This window comes from Pollicipes pollicipes, unplaced genomic scaffold (assembly GCF_011947565.3).
Source record: "Pollicipes pollicipes isolate AB1234 unplaced genomic scaffold, Ppol_2.1 Scaffold_1600;HRSCAF=1878_pilon_pilon_pilon, whole genome shotgun sequence".
NCBI classification, from domain to species: domain Eukaryota; kingdom Metazoa; phylum Arthropoda; class Thecostraca; order Pollicipedomorpha; family Pollicipedidae; genus Pollicipes; species Pollicipes pollicipes.
This window is the reverse complement of record NW_023595962.1, coordinates 25,968,365-25,978,930: the sequence shown is the minus strand read 5'-3', so window position 1 is coordinate 25,978,930 and position 10,566 is coordinate 25,968,365. Positions and strand designations below refer to the sequence as shown.

At 56.4% G+C, this 10,566-nt stretch overlaps 1 protein-coding gene across 2 annotated transcripts in view; it reads left to right on the top strand.

Moving 5' to 3' along the window:
• Positions 1 to 279: 279 nt before the first annotated feature.
• The window catches only part of LOC119099652 (protein spaetzle 3), a 28,330-nt gene continuing 18,043 nt past the window's right edge, over positions 280 to 10,566 (top strand). For both annotated transcript variants that reach the window (XM_037222821.1, XM_037222753.1), the window contains exon 1: positions 280 to 708. In XM_037222821.1, coding sequence (XP_037078716.1) covers positions 700 to 708 — 9 coding nt within the window. In that variant the 5' untranslated portion in view covers positions 280 to 699. The remainder of the gene's footprint in view (positions 709 to 10,566) is intronic.

Genomic DNA, 10,566 nt, shown 5'->3' with positions numbered 1-10,566 from the left:
CAGCACCGCAGCCCATGGCCGTCCGACCGGCTCGCCTTGGCCAGGCAACAATTCATCCGGCGCGGTCGCCTCCTGGGCTGCGGCCGTGGGCGCCGCCTTATCTCGGCATCGCGTCATTACTCTGGCTCATCCCTGTGACGTCACTGAGCGAGAGGGCGCGCTGCTCGGGCCGTGCGTCCGCGCCACTCGCCCGCCGCGCCGCCGCTCGGCTCGCCGCCCGCCGCGCGCCACTCGCCGCTCGCAGCGCGCGCCGCTCGCCGAACACGCTCCATCGCTCGCTCCATCGCTCGCTCGCTCGCTCATCCACTCGTAGTGGTTCGTTCGCCCGCCCTTTCTACCCCTAAAGTGAGGGTAAGGTCACGCCTCCATACGCCCGTGACGACGGATGCTCCGATTTCGCGCCTGATCAGCTGACTTCCGCGCACGCACGTGCTTATTGTTTTCGGGGATCTTCCAGGTCGGGGGAACCGTGCAGGCTCAGCGCCCGGTTTTTGGGATGTGTGAGTGGCGCGTGTGTGCCAGTTTTCGTGCGATGGATGGCGTGTGAGATACGACATCGTGCAGTGCCGCTCCTCGCCCAATTCAAGTGCAGCAGTCCGTTGACCTGGTGGTGTGCAGAGTGAAACGGCAGGACTCGGACCGTCCCTGCGAGAAATCTGCAACAGATCGAGGGAACTGCGACACAGCTAAACTGCCATAATGACGCTGGTGAGTTTCAACGCTGATGTTAGTGATGCTAACTGGAGTCAAGTCTAACACATTGTTCGATCGAAACCGATATAAAACGAGTGTTTTTCAGGTCGGTAACAGGCAAGTGTTTTGGACGTTTCTGGGGCGAGAATTTCCTTTGAAATAAATCGCATTTGACGCGTCACACTGATTTTTCAAGCTTGTGCCAAATGGTTACTGTCAAGGCTCATGTTAGTTTGTGTGACCAAACAACAATCTCATTATTGCCAGAAATTTCAATGATGAATTAGCACTGAATGAACACTGAACATCGGTGAAACATCACATTACTTCGGTACAAGTAGAGTTGAGGTACCAAAGATAGCTGGATGAATGCCATAAATTTCGAATACCTTTCGCTCTCCGAAGGGGCCTTGTCACCATGGCCTGTATTCTGCTTTGAAATGTAAGAGCGTGTCTACACAAACATAACATGTGAGTGAGCATGCTAGCCTGAGTGTAAAACATGGCATACCATGATGTGAAACTCTAGCGGACATTTTGGAACATGTTATAGATAAGACTATATTATTCTTCATAATATATTTATTCTTCGGAGAGAAGCCATGAAAATGGAAGTATAGATGCGTTGATATTTCGTCAACATGCGTTTATCGAAACAAATAGCAGAAGAGAATATCCGGAGGAGTAAGGTTGTTATTACTGTCTTACCTACATGCATGATGTTCCTCGCTAATGCGTTTAACAACTTACATTTTACATCATTTCTTCTCAGCTGGGAAATAAGATATATGAACCCATATCCATGTATATATATATATATATATATATATATATATATATATATATATATATATATATATATATATATATATATACTGCATTTGTCTTAAACGAAGCTGAGTATTTTCTGCCCAATAGTTTTTGCTTTTTGCTTTTCGATTCTGCAAAAGCTTTGTTTGAATGAATTATTTCTATGATGGTTGGAATGGACAACTTTACTATTTCCTTTCATGTGTTCTTTGGTGCTAGTTGAGCCGTTGAGCGATCGGATGAAGATTTATAATCATGACTGCACCAGTCATCCAGCCGCACAGCTCTCTAGACTTGCCAATGAACTCTGGGGGATGGATACGGCTCGTTATGAAGCTGTTTGTGTCATTTCACTGCGGCTGGCGAAACCTGCAGCGGCGCTGCGAGACGGCTTGATCATCCCCAAGCGCAGCTTTAAGCGCGTAGGATACGGGAATGTGAAACCGAACTGGGCGCCACGTTTGACACCAACCGCGATTTACTCAGCGAAATGAACAGGGCGAACGTGCTGATGTTGCAACGCCTTTTCAGGCAAAAGGTATTTATCGTGTTTTAATGTAAAAGGTCATGTCTTTGCCTTTGCACACCTGATCCGAAAGAGAAGAACCGAGAGAGCTTTCTGCGCGGGCTTCGGAACGTCCCAGCGGGTGGGAAGGCTTAAAGTCCTGTTTGACACGTTGATTCTTGTCGTGAGTTGTCAGGCATTGGGATCGATGACCAGCTTCAAAGAAATTAGGCATCTCACTGGTCTCACAATAATTCTTGGCATCCACCTACAAGCACGGTCTTTCCCAAACCGAGCCATGAACTGATGTTGACAGCGGTTGAATGGCTGTCGCCGCTTGCAGCCGGATCCAATCAAGCACCATCAATGACCGCGTTCTTCTTTGCTTCTGGATCCGCTTTGTTGCGGATCAAATACAGTCTCGACTGTAATCTTCTGGGGGATATCTTGATGGCGATGGCGATAAAGATATCGGCTGCAAAAATGGCGTCTCTCAGAAAAGGGCGAGAAGAATCTGCTGTGGGGAAAAACATCAGATAACGGCCTGGGCTGTCACATGCCTAGCAAGATTCGACATGTTTGCGAAATGTCTGGAAATCTGTGAACTCGACGGGCAACTGTCTCGACTCAACTGTCTTCAGCGCATGACCGCTGATCAGGAAAGTGGCACACTGTGGAGCTGTGTGCGAGTGGGGGGGGGGGGGGGGGGGAAGGGACATCCAATACGCGACACTGACAAATGTAGCATAAACTCTGTGGTGTCAAGTGGCATGACAGTAGGAGACACCGCATTACCCGTCCAACGACATTTTGGATGCTTTGCTGTCCCTGACTTAGTGCACAATGCTGATAAACTAAGTATGCCCCATGTTATGTCATGTATGTGTGCAGCCGCAGCTCGTGACTCGGTGATTCTGTCAATGTCCGAATGACTTCTTGCTATAATTGCCGCACCCACTGGTCCCTTCCCAAACTATTTTCCTTCCACTGCATACATTAGTGATGCATCAAAGCCGGTAACACAACGCCAAGCACCAGCGTATAAAATGCGTCTCAGCCAAATGTCCCATGGGAACCAAAGCGGTGTTGCTGAGGTCTCGAATGAGACCTCAGTCACAACTGATTAGATATGTCCACGGACGAAGGACCAAAATTGAGAGCGACGCTCAAAGCCGAGTGCCCGAAGTCGTTCGGCGGAAGGCTTCATTTTCCATCCACAAATCTGCAACTTCGGCACTCTGTCCACCGTCCCGCTCCGCTCTGGTGGGGCGGGACGCTCCGCCCCGAGCGACGTCCGTCTGGCAGCAGCCGAACAGCGGACGCCGCTGCGCCAGACTCGGAGACCCCGTCGGTGCAATGCCCACCCGGACACTGCCTAGTCCGCTCACGTTCCATCCCCACCCAGAGCGGGTGGGGGTATGGAGGGGGCTTTTGATAATCCGGAAACCGGATGTCACGTGCCGTGCCGGCTACCGGACCGGCTCCGGAGGAGGCTTTAGCCGTGCTGCTGACTCCGTGCGAACAAATCGATTGAGAGGCCTCGCCGAAGATGCCAGTGGCAGTATCGGGCTGTGATCTGACACGCCAAGTCATGAGCGACCCGCTCGCGGAGAAAACGTCGGCCAGGGTCGTGCCATCCAAGGGTAGCGGTTGCTGTCTCGATCGGTGCGATCTCTGCATCGGTTCCGGCCTCGCACCGCGGCGAACGGCAGCTTCAAAGCTCCCACCGGCGAAAGGAAGGTGGGAGGTGGGAAATACCCAGGCATCGCTGAGGTCATGCCGAGAAATGAAGGAAGTCTTTCATCTTCTCCATGAGTAACCCGATGCATCCAGGAACATCGCCAGACCACCCAGCGCGAGAATGCTCAGGGCACGACCACTCGTGACGTCACGAGCCACTCGTGACGTCACACGCCCGCCCTGGGGCGCGCGACGTCGCGAGCTTACACGAGCAGCTTCTGCCCACCTCTGGCGTCGGCCAGCCGGATGGAGGACGTCCGCCGCTCCTTCGCGGGCGGTGACGGCACGGAGCAGTGTGCGCTGCGGGCACGAGGAGCCCGCCGCAGCCTCCCCTCCGCTCGGCCATCGGCATGCCGTCGTCCGACGATCGTGAGTAACGGGTTGAAGATTACCGCCGGTCGGGGCGTTCCCACGGGAGCGGACGGCTCCGGGCGGCGCGAGACGCTCGCCGGTGACCTCCGGATGCCACCGGGTGCGGCGACGGCGCCCAGGCTCACACCAGCTGTGCTGACGACATAGCCGCAGGCTGCCTGTCGGGGTCACACCTCAGATTCGCTCACGAACGTTTGTCATGCAAGCACAGAGAGGTATTCTCTAGACGTTTTCCTAGAATTCCATGTACGGATTGCGCCGGGATAAGAGTGTTGGCTGAACATAGTTTGTTGCATGCACTTCGGAGCCACCACCCAAGTGATACGGATCCAGCTCATCAGATAACTTTGCCACCGGTCTTTTTGCCAGACGGCACAGCGGAGGATTCCAAGTGCCGTGTATTGCTGCTACGCCGCCGCGGCTGGTCTGAGTTGACACTGTTTGGCCAGTTGCCAGCTGGTCTTTCCATGTCACTCGGGCAAGACGGTCCAAAGTGCATGTCCAGCGCCGCTGGATGACGTGTCCAGCATCTTTCCACCATACCACAGAGGTAACCTGACCGCTATACAGTTGCACAGGTCGCCAATAAAGGTACATTATGCCAATTTGGCATGCATATGGTCAGCAAAGATGCACAGGATGGACCAGCTGGTCTTGTCGGGCTGTTTATCCACCGGTGGCCAGGGACACGACGCGACGAGCCAGCTCATCTGTGGCAATGCGAGGCTCCTGAGGAGGCTTAGCGGCTCATCTGCGGCAAGCCGGGAACACCTGGCTCTTAACACCTGCGGTAATCCGGGGACACCTGAGAATGCTTCGTGGCTCATCTGTGCCAATCGAGGGGACACCTGAGAATGCTTCGTGGCTCATCTGTGCCAACCAAGGGGACACCTGAGAAGGCGCAGCGTCTCTTCTGCTCCTGCAGGGGAAATATGCACACGCCTTTCACCCGGCCGGCCACACATGCACTCCTGTTGCGTCATCGGCACTCTCCCGGCTGTTGGCGGCTGACAGCCGCTGCTCTCGGCAGCGATACCGCCTGATCGATGGACGGACGGCATGGACTGTGGCCGGTGTGTGCCGGCTTGTGACCTTGCCGTGGTGAAGCTGGAGCTCTAGCTGCAGCTGCCCAGCGATGCTGGTCGGTGTAGCAGCCAGCAGGCGGGCTCCGACTGCTGCAGTCTGCTACGAGCGTACACATTACAGCCATTGGGGAGGTTAATGGAACAGAAATTTGACGGAGTTGGCGGCGCTGTGGTGTACAGATGCTACCAGCTCCCCGACGCCATGCGGCGCATTTCCTGCAGCACTCTTAAAATGCCCATCCCGTCCCTAGCGGACAAAACCAGTTTGAAATGCTGACCATCGTGCTCTTTGTAGTCATGAGTTTAGTTTAGCGCCATACGAGAAGTGCATGGGACATGGACATCAAGTGACCCTCTCTCAGCGCCAGCTTTTCGACCAAGGGCCAATAGCCTTATTCCTGACGACAGCGGACACTTATGTTCCTGACACCTTCAAAAGCCGCACATTTGTTCAATTTTCACACAATTTTGACGTGCAGTGGCCTTTCATAACGTTTCCATGTGGAAACCTCATCTCCACGAATAGTTTAGTATCTTTTCATCTGACTCTGTTGTTACAATAATCTGCAGAGTAACGTCTTGCTCCATCATCGGGATGCTGTTGAATGACGCAAGGGGCTGTCAGTAGGCCAAGGGCTCACTACGGTGTCGGTGGCATCCTACTTGCAGTGTTGTTTATTGCATACACCTTCCGATCATGAATTAAGATGCTTTTCAGATACGCTTGAGGCACGTCGCGATGATAAGATCTGTTTTAAAGGAGTGCTGATGGAGAAACTGGACATGTAGACCGAGTTTTTAGACAGACAAGCAAGACGCTATCGTGTTGCCTGTCGTGACTTGACCAGCGGTCGCGCTGGCACCAGCGTCCCCGCCATCTGCTGGTGCTGCCGCCGCTGAGCCGGAAGGATCAGGATCAGATTCCTGCTCCGAGGATCAGGCATCGGTGACCGGCTATGCGCAGGGGGTGTGTTTATCCCGATACCACCACGGGGCTGCCCCTGCCGGTTATCCCGATACCGCCACGGAGCTGCCCCTGCCGGTTATCCCGATACCACCACGGGGCTGCCCCTGCCGGTTATCCCGATACCACCACGGGGCTGCCCCTGCCGGTTATCCCGATACCACCACGGGGCTGCCCCTGCCGGTTATCCCGATACCACCACGGGGCTGCCCCTGCCGGTTAACTCAGGTGGTAGAGCGCTGGACTCGAGAAGCCCTCGGTTCGGATTCCATAAATTCCAATGAAAAATTTTGGGTTGTGACGCATAAATGACTGAAGGCCGAGCATCGTGCAGTCCTTCTCAGGACACCAGCGCACCTGGTGACGGCCGGAGAGTTGCCTGACCGGCGGGTGGTGTGCGTACTGACACGCAAGATGAGGGCGATAGTCCGAATAACTACTCCATCCGTGACACTAGTACCGCGTCTCAGTCCTTCCGTAGAACTGTAAGGCAAAGTGAGCCCGCAACCTTCACACAGTTTCAATCGCTTCAAATGATAGCTTCCATCGTACATCTCACGTTTTTTTTCGACAGACGCTTTCACGCCACATTGTGTGACAGAGTGACTGTCATATCTACCCTATAGAAAATGGGAATATCCTTTCTTCTCAACAAAATGTGCCCCTTTCTTTAGAAATATTGGTAAGTCTCTGAGTCCCGGCGAAATGGCTGGGCTCCTGTGTTGCATCTTTCCGGAGGAGCTTGACGTAGTGTGCGGTAGTACACAATACATGGGAAAAACACACAACACGAAAGGGGCGTGAGCGTACATCACACTTTTAAAGCCCTCTAGTCTGCGCGCGGCGCACATCGCAGCCATAGCGAAAAGTTCCGTTCCGAGCGTAGGCTCAACCACTGACGCCTGCTGACCGTTCCCTGACGACCTTGGCGACCTCTCACTCCCCCCTGCCGGCGCATGTGCATACAGCACAGTGCATCTGCAGACTCATGAATGCACCGCAGGAATGTCCATTTCCGACTCATAGGTGAGAGGCGGCATCTCCCAGGGAATCTCAATGAGTCGGCCGGAGCCGGTGGCGCCTCTGAGGTGTGGTGACCCGCTCACCTGCGGTGAGGGGCGGCTTCGGGTCGGCCCCCGACGCGTGACTGCTCCACAGGGCTCCTCGCCGGCGGCCTCCGGGATGGCCTCGATCGCGGCCTGTTCCGCACGACTCCCCTTCTCCGGCGGCCTCCGGGCTGGTCCCGGTCCTGGCTCCCCCTCTCCGGCGGCCTCCGGGATGGTCCCGGTCCTAGCCTGTTCCGCACGGCTCCCCCTCTCCGGCGGCCTCCGGGCTGGTCCCGGTCCCGGCCTGTTCCGCACGGCTCCCCCTCTCCGGTGGCCTCCGGAATGGCCCGGTCCGTGCCTCCCTCCTCGCTCAACAGATCCCGCTCTGGCCCGCTGTGACGCCGCACCAGGGTCTGCTGATGACCCGGTGACCTCGGACGCCGCGGTGGTCTATGGCCCTCGCACTGGCCGTCATTGTCAGGTTATGAGTCAGGTGCAGTTCCCTGCCAGACGCTGGCGACTTAGACCGGTGCAGTTAAGTGCAGTCGAGCTTTGTGCTGCGTCGGCGCGGTGCAGGACACAAGGAATTTCACCACGTACCCATACCTGACCTGGTGACGACAGCAAGAGTTATCTGATGGAGTGAACTCGGAGTAGCTACTTGACTGCGGGTGGGAGATGAACAGCATCCGCCTGTAAATATCCAAGCCATGTCGCAAACAACCGGCCGGGGATACCTTCAAACCCGCCCTGCTGCAGGCCATGACGCACGTCGCCAGTGCTGTACACCGATGGCACGAGGGCGGGGGGGGGGGGGGCGATGGGGAGAGGAGGGGCGCGGGTGGCGGACGGAGAGCGGTTCGCGTGGCGGACGGAGAGTGGTACACGTGGCGGACCGGGAGGCGCCCGACACCGCCCGCGCTCCGGTACCTTGCAGACATGCTACCGCCTCGGAGAGGTCGGTCGCCGGCGGGCGTCCAGACGTGGGCACCGTGCGACGTCACGTGCCACGTGGGCGGGGCGGCCACAGCGGCAGATCGTCGCGAGATAGGCGAGAGTTTCCTGCGGGCGGGCAGCCGTTTTCCGCGTGCGTGAGGCAGGTCTCTGCGGCGGCGTCTGACTGGGGCCGTCCGGGACAGTGTCCGGGTTTCGGAGCTGATCCCGCGGTCTCGCAGCAGTATCCGAGTATCGGGGTATCAGTATCCGAGTATCCGGGTGCTCGGAGCGCCCTCAGATCTGGGGAAGACGGCAGGCAAATGGCCCCATGCGAGCGGAGGAGGCCGGCCACTATCCACGTGATGTTGTGAAGTCGTGCGGACTTTGATAAGGTTTGATCAGGACGAAGGCATCGCCTTGTAAGTCGCGACTCCCATTCTCCGGCGACCGCTTCCGTGAGCCAGCGCCCGGCGGTCTATTAGCATCTCACGATAGCTGGCGGACGCGAGCGGGGCGGTTACCGAACATGGCCTGTGGCCATCGCCGAGTGCATCTGCTTGGATCGAAAACGAATGGCCACGGCCTGATTGTAACTGATTGCTGCATAACGGCGGCCTCGTCGTCATGTTCCTGCCCCCGGTGCACTTTGTAACGTGACGTGACGTTCAGCTCGTTTTGTGACGATAGTATGACTGTCGAGGACTGGAGTTTGAACCTGGAACATCCAGCTGCGGCGTGACTGACGGGCGGAACGAGATTGTGCAAACGCAGACTCCTTTGTTGTGCAACTGAAACAGGCTCAGTGGGAAGACATTGCGATCTGTAAGCTGCGGCCGATTGGGGACTGACCGTGAGTGGCAGATATCAGTTCATTTACAAACATCCAGTAAATAGGTTGAAACGTCGAATACGCAGGCAAAAGATAGCTGGTTTTTTCATTTCAGTTGTTTGCTGTTGACTGCAACCAAAGCAAACCTCAGAATGCCGTTTAGATGTGCTGATTTATGCAATCCACCTTGATCGGCTGCATGCGAACCTGAGTCACGTCGGCCTCTTTGATATCCTCGTCCGGCTCATGAAACCGCACGGCCTCCAGACAGGATATGTGTGATCTCCGGATATGATCGCGATCATCTCCCGTCATCCGAGGCCCATGACCAGCTGAAGCTGCGCTCGCACGCAGGGCAGCTACATGCCCTGTACCAGCTCCACGCTACCGACCCATCCTGCACCAGCTCCACGCCACCGACCCATCATGTACCAGCTCCACGCCACCGACCCATCTTCCCTTCAACCGGGGCCGGTCACGCTCGTTGGGCCTGCGCTCGTCTCTGTCCCACCCTGGCCCTCATACTGCACTCACCACGTGACAGACGGCAGCAGAGCCTCGCAGCGCACCACAGCAGTGCACCGCAGCAGTGCACTGCAGCAGTGCACCGCAGCAGCGCACCGCAGCAGTGCACCGCAGCAGCGCACCGGAGCAGCGCACCGCAGCAGTGCACCGCAGCATTGCACCGCAGCAGTGCACCGCAGCAGCGCACCGCAGCAGTGCACCGCACCAGTGCACCGGAGCAGCGCACCGCAGCAGTGCACCGCAGCAGTGCACCGCAACAGTGCACCCGATCACGACCAAAGTTGGCAGTCGAAGTCGTGCCCCTTTGTTTTGGGTCGTAATCCCTATATCCCTCACTATGGGATATCCAGACTTTCGCATGACACTACATTATGGGCCCTGGAGCTCAAACGGGTCTGCACTGGAGCCTCCACATCTTCCAGATTGGAGCCCCTGTGGCTCTTCCCCGTTAGCTGGTGGAGGCACCCCGCGGCCCGTTCTCCAGACCCGACAACTGCTCACTCCACCGATGCCGTCTGCAAGCTGCCTGAGCTTGACAGAGCGTCGATGCCACGCTCTTGGCGGAAGGCTGTGACTCACCTTGGAGGCACTACTCAGGAAGGATCACCGCTGACGAACTAGCCATCGAAACGATATTTGACTGCTGAGTCCGCTGAAATAGCCGCTGAAACCGCGGAAAGCTTGCCGATCCGAGGGCCTAATGTTCGGCCATTATATCGGCTCGTTCAGCCCGTGCTCTCTCCGGACGACCTACTCAACCCTCGCCTACTCGAAACAGTCACTACATCCCGCGCATTCCCGGAACAGTCCATCTATCCTGCGCCCGCCCGGAACAGCCCATTTATTCAGCGTCTGCCCGGAACAGTTCATATATCCCGTGCCTACCCGGAATAGTCCATATATCCCGCTTATTCTCGGTACAGCCCATATGTTCCGCGCCTGCCCGGAACAGTACATTAATCCCGCGTCTGCCCGGAACAGTCCATATGTTCCGCTTCTATCCAGAACAGTCCATAAATCCCGCGCCCGCCCGGAACAGTTCATTTTTTCCCGTGCCTGCC